General features: G+C 38.5%; 1 protein-coding gene across 2 annotated transcripts in view; it reads left to right on the top strand.

Moving 5' to 3' along the window:
• Positions 1–387: 387 nt before the first annotated feature.
• LOC118826609 (voltage-dependent L-type calcium channel subunit beta-2-like) overlaps positions 388–19455 on the top strand; it is an 85598-nt gene continuing 66530 nt past the window's right edge. For both annotated transcript variants that reach the window (XM_036597623.1, XM_036597625.1), the window contains exons 1-2: positions 388–784; positions 2387–2479. In XM_036597623.1, coding sequence (XP_036453516.1) covers positions 704–784; positions 2387–2479 — 174 coding nt within the window. In that variant the 5' untranslated portion in view covers positions 388–703. The remainder of the gene's footprint in view (positions 785–2386; positions 2480–19455) is intronic.

A 19455-nucleotide genomic window follows, 5' to 3' on the forward strand; every position in this document is an offset into this window, starting at 1 on the left:
ACTAGCAGTCTGGCACACTACACTCAGGGCATGGCTGGTCAACACCAGCAAAACTATGTTGCGTTCTGGACGGTGCACTGGGTGACCAGCTAAACCAGCTTGCATACTGGTCTGTGCTAGTTATTTTTCAGCAGGGGGGTCAAGCCCCAAATCGTTCATCCCGAAAGGATGTCCACATACTTTTGGCCATTCTGTGAATCTGAATTCATCCTACGAAACAGAAGCTTTTGAGGCACCGAATAACAATCCAGCAAAACTTTTACCTTCTGTGATTTACAACGTTAAAGCCCAGATTGTGTGATAACTGAAACGCTTCTTTCTAACTCCACCCATTTAAAACCCTTAAACATCCGCTCAGCTACATCTCCTCTCTGCCGTGCGCGTGAACGCGCGCGCGCTCCAGCGCGGGAAAGAGGAGGAGGAGGTGAGTGAGTGAGTCAGTCAACGCGCTATAAATCCTAAAAAAGAGCGAAATCTTCCTCCTGTTTCACTCCAAACGGGGTTTTCCTCACAGACCTTGTCGTTCAGCTAAAAGTGACTGAAGGTTTCAGTCAGTAAGTCTGGCTGAAAACTTTCAGTCACTCACCGGGCGAACTGCAGGCTAGCGCGGCTACTTCATTTAGTTTTTCTTTTCCTTTTTAAAAAGCCTCCTTAAGTCGTCCTGAGCGCCTTTCTTTAACATTTCGTGGTAATATTCTGTCCAATGGTTGTGAACAGTATGCCAAAAACGCCCTCAAACTCTCTGGAGAAACATCTGGATGTGCTGGAGAACCCTGTGATACAGGTAAGCCTCGAGTTTTTTTCCATATATTTCTCATTTCAGTGAGGTAAATAAAGTTTACTCCGCTGATAGGGGGTCTCAGGTCTCTCTGACCGTTAGTTAATGAGCACGAGAGCCGCAGGCTAAGTGTGTTCTCTGAGGGCGGCTGTGAGGATGTAGTCAGATCACTGCTGAAACCAGCTGTATCTGTTGTGGGACAACAAAACTGGAGAGCGCTGATCAGAGACCTGCTCCCCTGTCTGAGGTGTGTTAGTTAAGTTACAGCAGCGATTTCCAGTCCTGCAGTTCTGCTCTTTATAGACTTATCTGCGCTCAAACACACTCAGACGAGTCCATCATGTGTTTAAAATGGGTTTCTTCAGAGCTGAAAACACTGAAATGCGCAGAGCAGGAACACATCAGGACCAGGACTGGGATCAGTGACATCTCTCTCTCTGTCCATCTCTTTTTCTATTCTTTTTTCCCCTCTTTCCCTCGACCCCTCTTTCCTTCTCTCTCTGTCTCTAACTCTCTCTCGCTCTCTCTCTCTCTGTTTATCTCTCTATGTTTATCTCTGTCTCTCTCCCTCTCTTTCTCTTTCACTTCTCTTTTCGTTATCTCTGTCTGTCTCTCTATTCTCTTTTTCCCTCTTTTCTCTCTCTCTGCCGCTCTCTATCTCTATCACTCTTCTTGTCTTTTTCTTTCCCTTCTCTTCTCTTTCTCTCTCTCTCTCTCTCTCCCCCTCTCTCTCTCTCTCTTTCTCTTTGTTTATCTCTGTCTCTCTCACTCTCTTTCGCTTCTCTTTCTCATAATCTCTGTCTCTTCTCTTTTTCCCTCTCTCTATAGCTCCCTCCCTTTTCTCTCTCTCTGGCTCTCTTTCCCTCTCTCTATCTCTCTCTCTCCTCCATCTGCTCTTTTCCATTCCTCTTTCTATGTAACTCTCTCTCTTTCTCTCTCTCTAACACTCTCCGTCTCTATGTCTCTCTTTTATCTGTCATTCTCTTCTCTTTCTCTTCTTTCTCTGTCTGCCCATGTCTCTCTCCCCTTTTCCCTCTCTCAATATGTCTCCCTCTCTCTCTTTTTTCCTCTCTCTCTGCTGCTGTCTCTCTCTCTGTCTGAACTTTTGTTCTGGAGTGGACAGCGCTAAAATAAACATTACCCACCCTGCTTGGCTGGTCTCTTAGTAACAGGCAGACTGGCAGCCTTCACGACTGTGCTTTACGTGGCCTCAGGGAATGTGCTGTTGAAAAAAAAGACATTAGTGATCAGGAATGTTTTGCAGTTGCCATTGGTGACATGTCAGTTCGTTCAGTCTGGATTTGAGTTACAGTATGATCACTGAGAACTGTCCAGCCTGGCCTGCTTTTCCTGTGCCAGCCACTATAGAGCAGTGTATGTGTGTGTGTGTTTGTGAAGAGAGAGAGAGAGAGAGAGAGAGAGAGGGAGAGACAGAGAGAGAGAGAGAGAGAGGGAGAGAGAGAGAGAGAGAGAGAGAGAGAGATTAGCATCCAAAACCAACAGACTACATTCACAAAAAAGGAACACCCATCCAGTTTGTTGTTTGAGTCACTTTCTGATCTTGTTACTGTTTTACCCTTTTCAGTTTTTGTCCACTTCTTTCTGCAGTCTCACGGAAGAAAAATTCGAAGGAAAGGACGATTTAACGGTTCAGATGGAAGTACGTCCTCAGATACCACAAACAACAGCTTTGTGCGGCAGGTGAGATGATACCACATGACGACTGTTCACTGTTTGCAGGTTGAAAAGCCTCAACTGACCTGGCCATGCTCCGCCCCCAAATGTGTTCTTTCATAGCTACTCACTGGTGTGTATTCAGTGGGGCATGGAGGTTGGGGGGGGCATGATCCTACAACTTTTCAGAATTATACAAGATAATTTTGGGGGTCTCAGGGTGGATTTTTAAAAATTACATAGCTGTAAAATACTGTCAGATATCGATTATTACATACCTGTCAGTTACATTTTAAAACTTACTAATAAAATTGTTGTTTTCAAGACATCTTTCAAGATTACTTGTTAACTTACATAACAACAGTTTTTAATAATTCTTCTTATTTCTGCTTAATTATCATCATTATTGAGGAATTTTGTTAAAATTTTTTCAACAAATCAGATGAAGAATAGTGACACAATGGAAAGAAATAATGCTGCTGTAATCAGTATCACATTATTATTGCTGTGAATGCTATTTTTTGTTTTTGTGTGTCAATAATTACATATAAAGCATTATACAAATATCATATCTCTAGTTGTAGGCATACTGTGCTTACCTAGTTTTAATTTTTGTTAGTTTCGAATTGCTATATGTAGGCTTTAGCAATGTTGGCTATACCGTCATTGCCCCCCCCACTTGTCAGACTAAAGTTGCACCCCTGTAGTTAGTGTTGTGCTATTAGACAAGCTTTTGCAGAATGTTGGCAAAAATGTCATTTAGCATAATGAGAAATTAGCATTCTATATTATATATATAGTATATATTATATATATACAAACACACACACACATATATATATATATATATATATATATATATATATATATATATATATATATATTGTTGCAATGTTAGCATGGTGGCAAATGTATTGTCATTTCCAATTTTAGTTTCGATTAGTAACAACTACAACAACATAGTCCAGCTTAGTAGAGTACCATTTTAAACTAAGAACTCAATTCTATGTAGCAAATCTAAACTCCAACCTAAATTTCTTACATTGAATGGGATCTCGAAACAGTCGCTACAAAGGAATGCTTTGTCGGTTGGAGCTTAGATGAGTCAGTTGCCTGAGTTTGAGTGTGAACAGCTGATAAAATAGATGTTTTTGCAGAAAATTAATGCAAGTGCTTGCACATCTGTAATAATAGTGTTGTTTCAGGGCTTGAAGTGAAGTGGGGGATTATGAACATTTACTCAAACACTCGTAAATATTCCAAACAAGCATCTACTTGTAGGTTGACATCTACTTACCAGTTTGTTTTGATTTATTAAGTGTAGTTTTAAAGGGCCAATATCATGGAAAACTGAATTTTCCTCACGTCCTCATTAAATAAGAGTTTTGTGTAGTATATGAACATTACTGAAGTTTTAAAGCGTACCATTCACTCTCCAGTCCATACAGTCCATCTGTTAAAACTGAGCGGCAAACACAGCCCATTTTGAACTCATTATTTTCAAGAAATCCTCAAAAATAACACATCTGCATACATGTATAGATGCCTGTTCAGTCTACAGCAGTTTAGCCTCTCCTATTCATGTTGAAGTTATAAGTTATAAGAGTGTTTCAACCCAGGCTGCTTTTTGAATAAGTATACGGCAGCCAAAAAGAATAAAGGTTATGTTTAATCTTTAAGCCAAAGGTAAAGATAAAGGGAAGTTGGAAAAGGGTCATGTAAAAATACAACCAGACAAATGTCAAAGTGGACAAAAATACCCCCAAAATACCCCCGAATTGTTAATTATTACTTGAACTACTTTGGTAATCACTTCCTATCTCTCTCTCTTTTGTTGCTGTGTGAGTGCGTCAGTGTGCACTGATATGCACAGATGATGATGATGCAGTGTGGGCGATCAAGCATTTTTAGCTGCTTTTGAAACTCCTACCTGCAGTTACATAAGCTGAGTAGAAGCTTTGGATGATGGTTAGGTCATGCTCTTCAGGTCATTAGCAAAACGCACAAGCACACACACTCATCAGATTGGCACTAAAATGCAGAACTGCCAGAGAAGGTGATAGATGTTTTCCTTTGAGAGTGTACGTAGTATGAGTGTGAATGTTTGTATGCCGTCAAGCAGAAGGCTGCAGTAGGAACACAGTGTTTATGGTCTGAAAGGCGTCTGGTCTTTGTTGCTTTGACCTGCTGCTCCACTCCTCTCCTCAACACAAACCTCTGCAGGAATGCTTCTGCCTTTTTAGGAACAGCGACACACACACACACTCGCAAAGCACAACACAGTAAAGAGATGGACGCAGGCAGATTTCCGACCATTTTTCATCTTGTTCTTAAGAGTGTGTTTGGTTACACACTGGTGGCTTTGTAGTAACGTAATGTTACATTACGCTTTCCTGAACACATCGCAGATATCGTCAGTATTTTTAGAACACTGGCACATTGCATGCTTCATAAGAACAGAGATTTAGGCCAGTACTAGAGAGCCTGTAAATAACAACCGATAATGTCAAATCAATGAGCTACTTAAGTCTGTGCATTACAGCGATTTTCCCACGGTTAAAGAGGGGGAGGTCAGTAATTTTCAGTGCACTTTTGGTAATATTTGGCAAATATTACCAATACAATATATATAATTGAAGGAATAAATCTGGACTCTGTGGCTGCCTTAGGCTCTGTAAAGGAGATAAAACAAAGTGGACAACCCAATATTTAACCAATCAGGCCAAGGAGATGGATCTAATTGCCTGTCAATCGTGTTGCACATCCACAGCGCAGAGAGGAAAGCCTAACCACACAGCTAACGCTTTAGAAACCTGAGTGACCCATATCTGTAACTAGTTAGGTCTGAAAGATGTCTTAAAAAATCCCCACCAAAATAGCCAATTTTGCGTCTACCTGTAACGGCTTATGCTGCCAAACAAACTTGAAAAGAAAGGATTATGACTTCCTGATGGTGGACAAAGCTAAGCAGAGGTGATTTATAATCAAGCCACATCAAAAACAAATAATTTTAATCATACTAGCAATGGTATTTCTGGATAACAATACTTTTATAACGCTACCTGTCAATTCATTTTCCAACTTAATTGAAAATAACCTTTTGGAGCTTATTTGTTTGCAGACTCTTGCATTGACAATGCTGCTTTTATCCACTGTCTTGAAACCAAAACATTTCAAAATGAGTTTTGTTGCATTTCTTCTCAGTTAGTATCTTTTGGAGGTGCAGAAGCACATGCAAATGCCATTCTTACGTTTTCTTAAACTTGAGGACAGAATATGAATCCAATTTCTATTGTGTATTACAGATACTGTAGAAAACTTGTACCATGATGTTGTTTTATTTATTTTGCCATTGACTTCAGTTTTGTTCTCTAACAGTAAAAGGTTTTGCAATGTTAGATTTTTGCTTCATTGCCCACTCCTGGTTTGGAAAATGGTTCTACTTACTGCAATGTCTTGATGTACTAGGACTGTGTAATCTCACAGTCCTGGTACTGGTTAGGTATACATTTGGTCAACAAATGCTCAAATATGTGACAGAAGGACAACAGAAACTGAGACAATTAGATAGAGAGAAAAAGAGGGAGATATGGAGGGGCAGCATGATTTAAAAGAATAAATTCACAGCTAACTTAGAGTACTTGCTGGCATTTTTTCACCAATAGACCACAGAACCATGCTACACCACTTTTCTGGAAGGGGCCTCCTGAAATAGCTCCCCTTCCAGTAACTGTTCAGTTGTTATAAAAAAGGCACTGTTTTTACATTGTTCTGTCATAACAACCCAGTGACCTTATTGTGCCACAATCTCACTCACTCTTTCTCTCTCTCTCTCTGTGCCTGATAACTCTGACTCATATACCAATATACCAGTAACCGACCACTTCCCCTACCACTGAGGGCTCAGTTTCATCTGTTTCATGTCAAGTACACATGACAGTGGACCCAAGAGGATTTCATTTTTTTCAGTTTTCATGAATTTCAGTAACTTTGTTCTGACCCAGTTGAAGATGTTTAACTGTGCTGGAGGTGTCAGCGAGTCAGATGCTTACTTTCAGCCATTAGGGAATGAGTCAGACTCCTATCATGCCTGTGGGTATGTTTCAACCAATCAAAGAACTGGAAGGGTCGCAGGGTGATAAGCAGGGGATGGTGATCCATCACACTCTACTCCTACCTCTACACTCAGCTCTCAGAAGTGTGTGCATGAGAGAGAGGGATGATGTAAAGCTGAAATGGTTCTGTGTGAAATATAGTCTGCTGCATTACCTGGGATGTTATTGCTAATACTACAACTAATGATTATAATCATTTACAAATTGTCTTAAATTTATAACTGTTCCAAAAACAGTACGATGTGATCCACCCATAGGCATTTTTGTGAACAATTTCTTATGCATCCTGGAAACATTAGTGCTTTGAGAGTACCAGGGTTGCCCAGTGTTCATTTTTCAAAGTCACTGATGGATCTTTGTTAAATATCCTAATAGACAATGTTATCGTTTTTGGGTGGGAGAAAAACAAAAAAGAGTTTTAAAAAAGTATTGAATAGTATTGCTAATACTTTATCAGCATTGATAAATGATTATTTAATTATGGATATTTTGAGGGCATACTAAGCCCATTGTTGGCCTAACAGATTACCAAAACGCATTTATTTCTTAATTACAAAATGGTGCCCTTTTTTTTGGAGGCCAAGGTTTCTTTCAGTGGAGGCATTGGTTGGAATAAACAGCGCAGTGCATATACCACCTATCTGATATTACTTAATCAACTGCTCAGTAATATACTTTGTCTTTGACTGCACTGCCATAAGTACACTTAAAAAGAACTCAATGTATGAAGTTCTGGCTATTTTTGTTAGACATTCCTTTGATTCTATTACCTACATAATGTTTCATGTGTAAATAGTCTGATTCATGTTTAGTAGTTGGGTGTCTGTGATTAGGTTTCCTGAAAGCAAATTATTTGTTATGAAAGAATAATAAAAGCAATTGTATTTAGTTAATGATTGGAAAAATGACCTACTTATATTTAATTGGGGTGATATAGATAGTGTTCATCCATAAAAATGCACTGTGAGAAATCGGACATGTCTTTACGCCTGTGCTTGAAATCAGTAGGGTGGTCCTGAATACCATTTTATGGGCTCTTAAGCTTTGACAGTAATCAACAGCAGATATTAGAAGCTTTGTCCCATGGGGGGTGGGTAAGAAAGTCGTTCAGAAAGTTGTTCAGAAAATTCCCATCTTACACGTGTTAAAAGCACATCCGTACAGCTTCGCTCCATCTACCATGCCTGCTAGCTTCTCTTAGTGCTAGCCTCTCTTAAGTATGAAAGGCGTACATTGTGGCCCTAGAGTCCAGTACAGTGGGGCAATGGTTACAGCCGCGCTGGGAATACATGCTGTCTAGCACAGCGTTAGCGTGATGTCAGGCGCCTGAGCTGAGACAGTATATATCTCCACATTTTAACAGTGCAATTAAAAGTATAAATATAGTATAAGAATATACGGACAAAATGTATTGCCATGTATTGCATTGTCACCACGCTGCATTTTAAATAGTTAAATTTTTTAAAGAGAAGACATGTTTATGCTGGCCTGTCTATGGTTCATTCATACAAGGACTTTTATGTTAAGAGCCTGGACTGGTGGGTTTTCCCGGAGTGTTTGTACCTGTTAGCACTGGAGAATCTCTCCGTGTTTGGTGCTGTTTTCAGTAAATTAAAAATAAAGCTGCATTATGCACCGTAATCTTGAGTTGCCTTGCGATCTACAGTATTTACAGTATTTATTATGGTATTACAGTTACAGTATTTTGCAGTTCAATGATAGCCTACATTTAGCCAAAAAAAAACTCTGAATCCCAAAATTAAAATCTGAATACCTACCCAGTGAATGCAAACCTGAATATTAGGGTCCAGCCATAGAAATCAGGGAAAGCTTGAGTGCGTTTTTGGCCTAAAATAGTTTCGAAAAAATACCACAGCACTGGTGAACTTTGACTCCAATGCTTCCAATAGAAGTGTTCTTCTATTGTTACAAGCTTGACATTGTAAAAATAGCAGAAGCACATTTGGTGCTATATACAACCATTTTCAAAATGGTTCTATACAAAACCATGTACATTCTTCATCACTCTTCATCCATTGTCTTTACTAAAGAACCCTTGAAGAACCATCTTTTTTAAGAGTGTATATTAGTTTGTGAATCATTTAACAGAGTAATGAGCTGAGGCAGTGACTTTACTGCATAACTTGTCCCTTCTCCATAGCTTAAAAGGAGATTTAAATGGGTTCTGACACTGAGTTTGCCTGTCTGTCTGTTTTCGCTTATACGTCAGTGATCTCTGTGGTTAGGGAGGGTGGAGGGTTTTTTAATTAAAATAAGAATAAAATAAATTCATTTGAAATGCAAGGTCAAATGCCAGCTTGCTCTTGTTGTTCTGGCAGCCATAATATTATCTGTGCTTCTCTCCTCTGTCATTCAGACTTACTGTGCAAACCTCATGCATGTTCAGCTGTTTTGTTCCATTGCCTATTTGCTTTTATTTCATCTTTCTGAAACAGTGTTCTGATGTGCTCAAATGAGTTTACCATTTTTATTTTGCTGTAGGCTGTCTGCCATCACAACAAATGTCATATGTTATGAGTTATGACATGACAGAATGACATGTTTGTACTAAAATGTTGTTATCTTACCACTGCTTTAATTTAATTTAATTTAATGTTACAGGCGCAAAATCAGTTTTCCACAGTATTTTACTTTTGAGCATTGATTAACCTGTGCTCATCTTCTCTAGTTCTGTATTTGTGTGATGTACTCTGTAAGTCAAAAAGTTACACTGCTGTGAGGAATTGATTGCAATCAGCCACTAATGCAGCCTGGTACATTAATGTAGTCTGGTACTGATGTAACTCTGAGTGATGGAGTGATGTGATCGGATATCGTTGGTGATTGACAAGTAACCCAACGGTAAGCTTGCTAACTAATATTTAATAATATGTACACATGTTTTATTCCTTTCTACTGTTAGAACATTGGGTTATTATGGTGCCTTTAAAAACTGGCAACACTTGAGGAAATTCCCTACTGTCTCGTCATGTTTGCTAGAGTGTGACTTACTATCTGAGAAAAATTTGCTGCACAATGTCCTGGTGATAAATTAAATTATGAAAATAATGAAAATATAATGGCCTGTGATGGACTGGCGACCTGGGTGTATCCTGCCTTCCGCCCAATGACAGCTGGGATAGGCTTCAGCACCTCCCGCGACCCAGAAGGATAAGCAGTTTAGATGATTGTGTGTGTGTGTGTGTGTGTGTGTGTGTGTGTGAGAGTGAGAGTGAGTGAGAGAGAGAGAAAATATAATACTACATGGTTTTCCGAATCCATCTATAGCTTAATTCAAGAGTGACTCTGCTATAACGATAGAAAATGTGGGCGTGGCTTTGTCAAACACTTGCAGTCTTGATGTTTCTCCAGCAAGGGGTGCTATTAGAATGTAAGTCGTTGTATAGGCATGAAGAGACATGGATCAGGTCCATCCATCCATTTTTATCTCCCTTTGTGTCTGTGCAAAGTATGGCTGACATGATTATGTTAGTAATCGAGTATTCTAATAATGGGCACTGACTTGGATTAAACATTGGGTGGGGACAGAAACATAACTAGGTACAGGATTTTTTAAATGGTGACCTAATCCAGTGAAATATTTTGGAGGGGTGTGGACGTATGAGCAGGAATTGTGAGTAAATATTTTAAAAATAGGTACATTTCATATAGGGAAGGAAGGGTCTACCCATTGAATTAAGAGAGTGTCAACATAATTACAAAATACTTTATTGGAAAAAAGGAAAAAGAAAGCCCTTAAAAAGACTTCTTTAAAAACATGTAAAAACAGTATATGACAAAAACGGTACGTTGGGCTTTCTTTCTTGATGTAGGAGAGACGAGTAGGAGAATTTAAAATCTGCAGTATCGTCATGCAAACTTCCAAAGAATCATTGCTGATTTACTGAGAACATAAATTCAGTTATTTCTTAAATAGGGTAACTGAGTAATCATGACAGCCCTAGTGCTGGACTTGACTCAACATATTTCATTCCATCTCCTGGGGTTGCTTTCCAAAAGAACTGTACTGTTTATTTCACCGTTACAAATATGAATACATAAGAGGCTCTCCAGAGGCTGGTCATCATGAAAGAAGGCACATACACACGCATGCACAACTTCTAACAGAGGAGGTATTGGAGTGATGGAGTGTTATTTTAAACAGAAGTCCAAAGTGACTTTCACCTGAGCCTTTTCAGCAGCTGTATGTGAAGAAGTTTACATAACTAACATAACTCATATCTTTGCAACTGCATGTCACCTCCTGCTGTTTATAAAAGTGAAATACTCACTTTCTATTCTCTCCACTGCTCCAGTGCTGCTCTCGCCCTCAAACATACAAATGTTTATACAAATATAACGTAGGGCCAGATTTATCAGTCCCTTGGGTATGTGTTAATGGAGTTGCATTTAACACTCTGAATGTATAATCTTCTGGCTTGCGTGTCTTTATACAGCTTTCTTTTAGTTAAAGATTTATGTAATATTCCACTGTTTGTATTTTTGAAATTAAGTCTACATAAAAAGACTCTGAGTGTCACTGATGCAAAGCATTGCTTTTTTGAAGCATCAAAAACTATCTGAGCGCTAATACCACCCTTTTGTAGAGGTTTTTTGCAGCCTTCTAACCATGAATGAATGACAGACACAGACAGACAGACAGACAAGCTAGTTACATTAGGAATTGTATCGATTATATAAGGTTATATCATTTTATAAGGTTATATATTATATAAGGGTATCACCCACATTGATGTATAATTCCAGTTATATAGAAGTACCAGTTATATAGACGCGTTGCTGTTTTCCACATTTTAGATTAACATCAGACATCAAAGTAATCAAAAACAGATATGGAATTACTACAATCAGAACTATTGGCCTCCTACCAAATATTTTTTATTTTTATTTTTATTTTAATTTTTCCTTCATTTAACCAGGGTAATCACATTGAGATTAAAAATCTTTTTTACAAGTGAGCCCTGGTCAAGAAGACAGCACACAAAACAATCAACAAAGAAACAAAACCACTGCAACCAACAAAATCAAATCAGAGTCAAAACCAAAATAAAAACAATGATAAATACATTATAAAATATATAATATATATAAAATAACAAATACATTGCTCCAATTTCAATGTTTTTACAGATTATTCCATGCAGATGGAGCACTATATAAGCTGTATAGACCACCTTACTTCATCACAGAAAACATGTTTCATTAATTTTAACTTATCATTTAAAATTTAAGCATTTAAGCATAAACCTTTAGACTGTTTTAAAGGTGCAAACATTTGATGGGTACTGGATGTGAATTCATCAATGTAACTATCACAGAGTACTGAGTCTACTTTTTTGTACAGGATTTCTTGTTTTTTTATTGTAGTGGCATACCTTTTTCATGGTGTACACAAACCTTGTGGAAATAATTGTGATTCTTTTATTATGACACAGAAAGCATGGAGCTTAATACAGAGTAGCGTGTAAGGCTTGTACGGCTTGTCACTTCATTTTATGCATGTACAAATAGGCATAAAATAAAGAGAGCCAAAATTAAATTTGTAAATTGTGGACAAAAGTTGTGAAAGCACAGCAAACACGGGCTTTGGAGTTGAAGGTGAAGAAATTAAGGTAGCTAGCAGAAATATGAATGCATGAACTGACATGTCATGATATAGTAGACCATTCTGTGTGGTATATTAAAAAGTCCACCAATCATCACTTCTTATTGTTCATATAGCACAAATTCCATTTGAACATGTTTGAAAATATATTACAAAATATAGGGCCATTTATACTCACTGAGCTGGAGGCTTAGTATAAGGGCAGATTTGTTAAAAGAAGCATTAATTTCTGATGGTCTACACACAGTTTGCACTGGTGGGGATAAACAGTGTTCATGGAAACAAACAAAGGTGAGGCTGTTAAAACTTTCATGTTATATGTTCATGTGTCGACATCAGAATAGTGAATTGTGTTCTACATATTTTGATTTAGAAATTTTCTCAACATTTTGACTTAGCTTGTAAGTCAGAATAATGAGAAAACGTAGAGAAAGTACAAAAAGGACAAAACATTTAGGTCAAAGATAACCTAAAGCATCTCTGAGCCCCAGCAGTGGCCCCCATGTTGGCCCCTTAAATAAGATAATGCTGCTGTCAGAACATAACCTTGTATCTCCATTGTTTTTCAGTTTTTGACATAATCTGAAAATGCCTGTTGCCCTTTACATTGTGTATACATTTCATGATGAATGGACCAAAAAAATGGCCCATAATGACTTGCAAAACTGTGTGGTTCCATTGACTTACATTAAAAGTAAAGTAGATTTTTTCCTTCTTCTGTAAAGTTACCATTTTGGAGATATGAGGTTTTGATTTGACAACAGTGATAAGCTTTTCACAGGTGTTAAATACTGTGCACAATCATCAAGGCAGTATTTATTGTTAGCTTAGGTAAATCAGAGTAGGTGCTTCATTATAATAATCTCCTCCCAGTGTTTTACACTTTGAGTGGGAAACACTTATAAATGCACATGCAGTGAGGAAGAAGTGCAGAAGAGCAGCGACTGCCCATTTGGTCATTATATGTGCACTAAAGGACTATTGCACAGCAGTGACTTTTTAATGCCAAAATAGGGTTTGCAATGGCACAAAACATTACCCTTTAGTTGTTGAGCCCCTGACAGTATGATTGATACTGGCTCTGACTTATTTTCACTCAAATCTTGAACATTTTCAGAATGGGGAAATTCTGTGTTAAAATCAGGGTGGAAGTCTGAGCATCCTAAATAAAATTGGGAGATGGTGCTTATATAACAAGAGTTTAATAATTTTTTTCCCCAATAGACTTTGATTTTTTTCAATCACAGTACAATTATGGGACATTTATTAAGGACTGTTTAAAGAACTTGGACTATTATGAATTATAGCACTGGCCTTTTGTTGATTGGTCTGGCATGGTCTAAATGCACTCTTGTTGTTTGAGTTATCTATTTATACAGGCCTTGTAGACAACTTGTCTTGTCTAAATTTGAAGAGCTTTGAACTCCTTTTATTTAGATCTCTTTGTAATCTTCTAGTGTAAATAGATGTGCAAATGGAAATAAATTTGAACCTTGGAATAAGTCCTTGGTGTAAATCTTTGATGCTGTAGAGTGAATATATGAGCAAAAGCACTTTCCCTGTCCATATCTGCCCCTTCTGTACTTTTCATTGGGGGAAAGGCTTATGTAAACCGGCCCATGGCTTTTCTTTGCTGTGCCCATATCAGATCTGGCCCACTGGAGACTCTTACATAAACCTCTGCCAACCAGACACAAGCTCACTTCCTCTTTTTTGGTCCTAGTAAGGAGAGAACTCCCAATAACAATGTCTCTGAACATCACCTTTGATCTTGCTGGAATGACACAGTAGAAGTAGCAGAACAGTTATTTGTGTGGGGGTGCTCGCTTCTGGTTTTTTGAACCCATTAACCTTACTCAGTTAGCGATGTGTGCAATTTGGCCATACCTTAAAACATATTGAAACAAACTAGTCATTTTCTGAAATAATTTTGCAATAAATTATTTGTGCCCTTGCACATGTAACACTTTTTTTTTTTGCTCTAAATTTTCACCCACAGGAAATGAAACTCTTGTCAAACTGAAAGTGTTCTGTGGGTCACTTTGTTTTTGCCTGGCTATCCTCATTTTGGGAAAGAAGAATTTTTTTTTATTTTTTTTAATAGTTTGTATTAAATATATTAAAAAGTATTAAATATTTCAGTTGGAATGAGTCAGTTATTCCAGCCAAATCTCAAAGCAACACTGCACTCTGGTGGTGAAGGTATGTATCTGCAAATAATTGAACCCCTCCTACCTGTCCCACATGCCCTCTACACTGCTGTATGACACACTGTTCTTATGTGCTTTTATCAGCTTGGCTTTGTAGCTTATTCAAGACTGTGAAAAAATAACCTCTGCAAAGATTCAGTCTTGTGAATAATCATCATATTTAGACTGAAATATCTGCTTTTTTAGCTCTGTGTGTATTTTATCTCTTTGTGAAATTGGTTTTCTTGCAAATGAAATTACAGTCCTGCTGATTTCTGTTATATTAATTTCAGATTTCTAGATGTCCATATGTCAAAATAGGTCAAGAAAATATAAAGGTTTGTACGATGTCTTTTCTCTACATCAGTGATCTTTTATTGTTCTCACTGAGAATATTAGAATACGAGCAGAGTCGCAGAGAAAATGGAGAATGAGAATGAAATGAAGAGATAACGAAGAGTCAGCACTCATAAAGAGCTTAGAGAAAAGGAAAGTGGGACAGAAAAGAGAAAGACAGAGGGATAGAAAGAAAGAGTGAGGCAGAAAACCTCCACTGCTGCATTTTGTCAGTCTGCTGACTTGTCCTTTAGATGTCGTCTGCAGGACTACAGGAGTGTACTGAAATGAGTCAATGCGGAGCAGTTTAGATCCAAGCAGCATGTGCAGCAGGCAGAATTTGTGAGTTAGCGAAGACTGCCGCAGTTGCAGTCCTGAGACAGAGAGAGCAGGGGATGAGAGAGAGAACAGGGAGATGGAAAGAGTGAGAGAAGGGGGAATGGTGCGTGAAAGAAAGCCTGAGTGAGGGAAGTAGGGCATTCTCCTGGCTAGACCTGAACAATTGGAGAAATCCACAGACATGCTCTCAGATTTCAGCTCTTTTCCTTTTTTTCAGTGGATTTTCAGGATGGAAAGGCCACTCTTTTACTCACTGGTTGATAAAACCACACGCACACGCTTACACACACATCTCCTGCTGGTGAAATAAAACCAGGGTCCAGGCTTTCCTCAAGGATTTCCAGACTTTCCTTAAGGATTTCCAGACTTGCCTCAAGGATTTCCATACTTTCTTCAAGGATTTCCAGGCTTCCCTCAGGGATTTCCTTGAGACTGCATACACACATGGTCACTTTATTTTACCTTTGCACTTCTCTGGAGGACATGTTGGTGGAGTGGTTGATGATTTGTTCGTCTTTTGGATGCAGTCAAATCAGCAGCGTGAAAAGACAGTAAACTGTCTATTGTGGAAGCACAAGTGTCAGGTTGGTGTGTACAAGGCCTTGTTGTGACTTCATGGAGCACGATGGAAGTTGATTGGGTGTCGTGAGGGGACAGCAATAGAGGCAGCCGGCTGTCTAATTGCAGCGCCCCTTCATGCTGTGCTGTGGGCGGGGTCATCAGCGCGCACATCGCCTCCCTTATGTGAGTCGTAATAGGTTAAAACTGTTAGGTTATGTTATGTTGTGTTCTCTTTATGCTAACTTAGACTGTTAGTGTGTACTCAGCACTATGACATATTTTTAGAGGTTGATTGATCAGAAGGGGTGAGTTCAGGTTCAGAAAGTAAAAATCCTCCCCAGGATTTTGTTCTGACTGCCTGGATTTTCTAATAAGCTCAAACCAGCAGTGTCTATGTAGTTGAAACAAAATCCTGGGGAGGATCTGAATTTGTGAACCTGAATTTTCCACATCTGCATATTTTTGAACCTTTTCAGTTTGTTTTGATTTTGAAAAAAATCTGTTATTGTTTAGTTTCGTTACAGTCACTCACCGTAGCCTGTGTTGCTATCAACATGAATGTGTTTAATCTACTCCCAGAATTCTTTGGTCATTTGTCACCGCTTTGCAGAGAGCAGCCTGATTGGTTAGATTCAGATCAATACAAAATTAAACCAATCAATCAGAAAGAAGAGTAAAGCAGTGTAAAGAGACAAGATTATTATTTTTTATTCAATGTGATACAGGTTCTCCCAGAAGGCTTGCAAATTAGGCATCTCTGTTTTCACGCAGAAGAATGGTTAGGGTAATAAGTTCATACCAACAGTATATGTCAGTGTTTCCCATAGGCCTGAAACAAACCTAGGGGAGCACCATGGGGGTATGGGGGAGGTCATTTTAATGTAGGTATATCATAGCATTTGTTTACTTATTTAGGTATTGACAACCCCAATTCCAAAAAAGTTGGGACGCTGTGTAAAATGTAAATAAATGTAAATAAAAACAGAATGCAATGATTAACAAATCTCATAGACCCATATTTTATTCACAATAGAACATAGAACACATATCGGAAGTGAGACATTTTACCAGTTCATGAAAAATATTAACTCATTTAGAACTTGATGGCAGCAGCACATCTCAAAAAAGCTGTGACAGGGCCATGTCTGCCATTGTGTAGCATCCCCTCTTCTTTTAACAACAGGCTGTAAATGTCTGGGAAGTGAGGAGACCAATTGCTGGAGTTTTAGGAGAGGAATGTTGTCCCATTCTTGTTTGATGTAGGATTCTAGCTGCTCAACTATCCTGGATTTTCTTTGCTGGGTTTTTTGTTTCATGATGCGCCAAATGTTTTCTATTGGTCAATCATTCCCTGAAAGAGATGCTGTCTGGATGGGAGCATATGTTGTTCTAAAACCTCTATATACTCTTCAGCGTTGATAGTGCCTTTCCAGATGTGTAAGCTGCCCACGCCATAGGCACTAATGCAACCCCAGACCATCAGAGATGCAGGCTTTTGAACGGTGCACAGATAACAAGCTGGATGGTCCCTCTCCTCTTGAGTCTGCAGGACACGGCATCCGTGGTTTCCAAAAAGAATTTAAAATTTTGATTCATCTGACCACAGAAAGGTTTCCTATTTTGACTCAGTCCATTTTAAATGAGCTTTGGCCCAGAGAAGATGGCGGCGTTTCTGGATCATGTTGACATATGGCTTCTTCTTTGCATGATACAGCTTTAACTTGCATTTGTGGATTGTTCACAGACAATGATTTCTGGAAGTGTTCCTGAGCTTATGCAGTGATTTCCAGTACAGAATCATGAATGTTTTTAAAGCAGTGCCATCTGAGGGCCCAAAGATCACAAGAATCCAACATTGACTGTTGGCCTTGTCCCTTGCATACAGGGATTTCTCCAGATTCTCTGAATCTTGTGATGATATTATGTACTGTAGATGGTGGGATGTCCAAAGTCTTCGCAACTGTACGTTGAACATTTTTCTGAAGTTGTTCAACAATTTTTTGATGCACTTTTTGCAGATTCGTGAACCTCTGCCCATCTTTGCTTCTGAGAGACTCTGCCTCTCTAAAATGCTCTTTTTATACCCAGTCAAGTGTGTTAGCTGCAAATTGCCCCTCCAGCTGTTTTGTATTAGTACCACTTACTTTTCCAGCCTTTTGTTGCCCCTGTCCCAACTTTTTTGAGATGTGTTGCTGCCAACAAGTTCTAAATGAATTAATGTTTTTCATGAAATGGTAAAATATCTCACTTTCAACATCTGATATGTGTTCTATGTTCTATTGTTGATAAAACATGGGTCTATGAGATTTGCTAATCATTGCATTCTGTTTTTATTTACATATATTTACATTTTACACAGTGTCCCATTTTTTTTGGAATTGGGGTCATTAATAAGGCAACAGATAAGAGAACATTAAACCATCCATTTTTAGATGTGAAGCACCTCATGGACTTAGGGCTAAAATGATGAGTTAGATTGTGGAAATGACCACAGGTAAAAAGAGTAATGCTTTGCATCAGTGACACTGTGTGCTCTTGTTTATTCATAACAATCTAAAATATTTTCTTTTTGGATTTTTTTTCGGTGGGATGAATCAGATAGTGTTAATGTAATTCTCATAACCATTATAAGCAGAGATAACACAACGTACAAGCAGTGCAAAACACACTAGGAGTGGTGCTAGAACAGACAAAATGTTGCAGTGCCACATTTAAAATAATACGGTCAAAAACTATGAATATTATGATCATACAATGATTTCTAGCCAAAGGCTTCACACCCTGCGCTGCACTAAATCCAATTAAACAGGACTAATATGTCTGCATGTAAAGACATGCATTTGTTTAGTGTTCTTTATGTACTGACAATATCCACAGTGTGCTCAGAAATCATTTATCACGATAACAATGAAATCTAGGCATATTGCTTCAGCTGAGTAGCTGAAGGGCGTCTCAGTCACGTTTCAAATTAAAATGAAAACGTAACAGAATCTCAGTCACCTTCTGCATTCTAATCAGTTCATCTGATTATCTGAAGTAGTTTACTTTGTTTTCCTAGGCAGTGGACAAAAAGGAATGGCTGACCTTTGGGGGTTAGCCTTAGCCTAGCATGGACACAATACCAATTGCAGTGCTTTTTCTGATACCACCTGATAAGTCACCTGACTCAGTCAGCTATGGGCAGCAAGCCATGGACCAGCTGGTATTGAAGCGTGAATGACTGTAATGTTTACCTGATTCCAGCAGTGTCTGACAATCAGAGGCACAAGTACACAGACAAGCGTATTTGACAGATTACATGAGAAATTTGGTGAAGCTGAAGTTGGCTTCTTAATCGAAATTTCCCTTCCAATTTAAATGGTACAGCAGTTACATTTAGGTGCCTGTACAGGTGCCAGAATGTAACTGCTGCTCAATTTAAAGTAGAACGGAATATTCTAACAAAAAGTTGCCCAATAAGAAGCCAACTTCAGCCTTGTAGAAATTAAGACGTGAAACAACATGTACCACCATACCATGGGCCTAATGTTATTGATTGATTATGCCATGATATGCATAACCCCCAACTACTAAGTAAATGTTCTTTGGCAATAAAAAAAATAAGGTGGGGCCATAGCCATGATCCATGGCCCCAGTGTTTTCCTGAAGCTGTTTAAGCTCTAAAGAGATCCATTAAGATCTAGAAGATTTTGCTTGCTGCTACCAGTTTAGATGTCAACTCATCAGAGAAGAAGGTTTTATTGTTATGTGTGCTAAACTACTGAATAATATGGGCTTTCATTTTGTAGGAAGGGGTGTTAGCACAGCATGGTAAATCAGTACAGAGAATTCAAGGAG

This window comes from Colossoma macropomum, unplaced genomic scaffold, assembly GCF_904425465.1.
Source record: "Colossoma macropomum unplaced genomic scaffold, Colossoma_macropomum, whole genome shotgun sequence".
In the NCBI taxonomy this organism is placed as follows: Eukaryota; Metazoa; Chordata; class Actinopteri; order Characiformes; family Serrasalmidae; genus Colossoma; species Colossoma macropomum.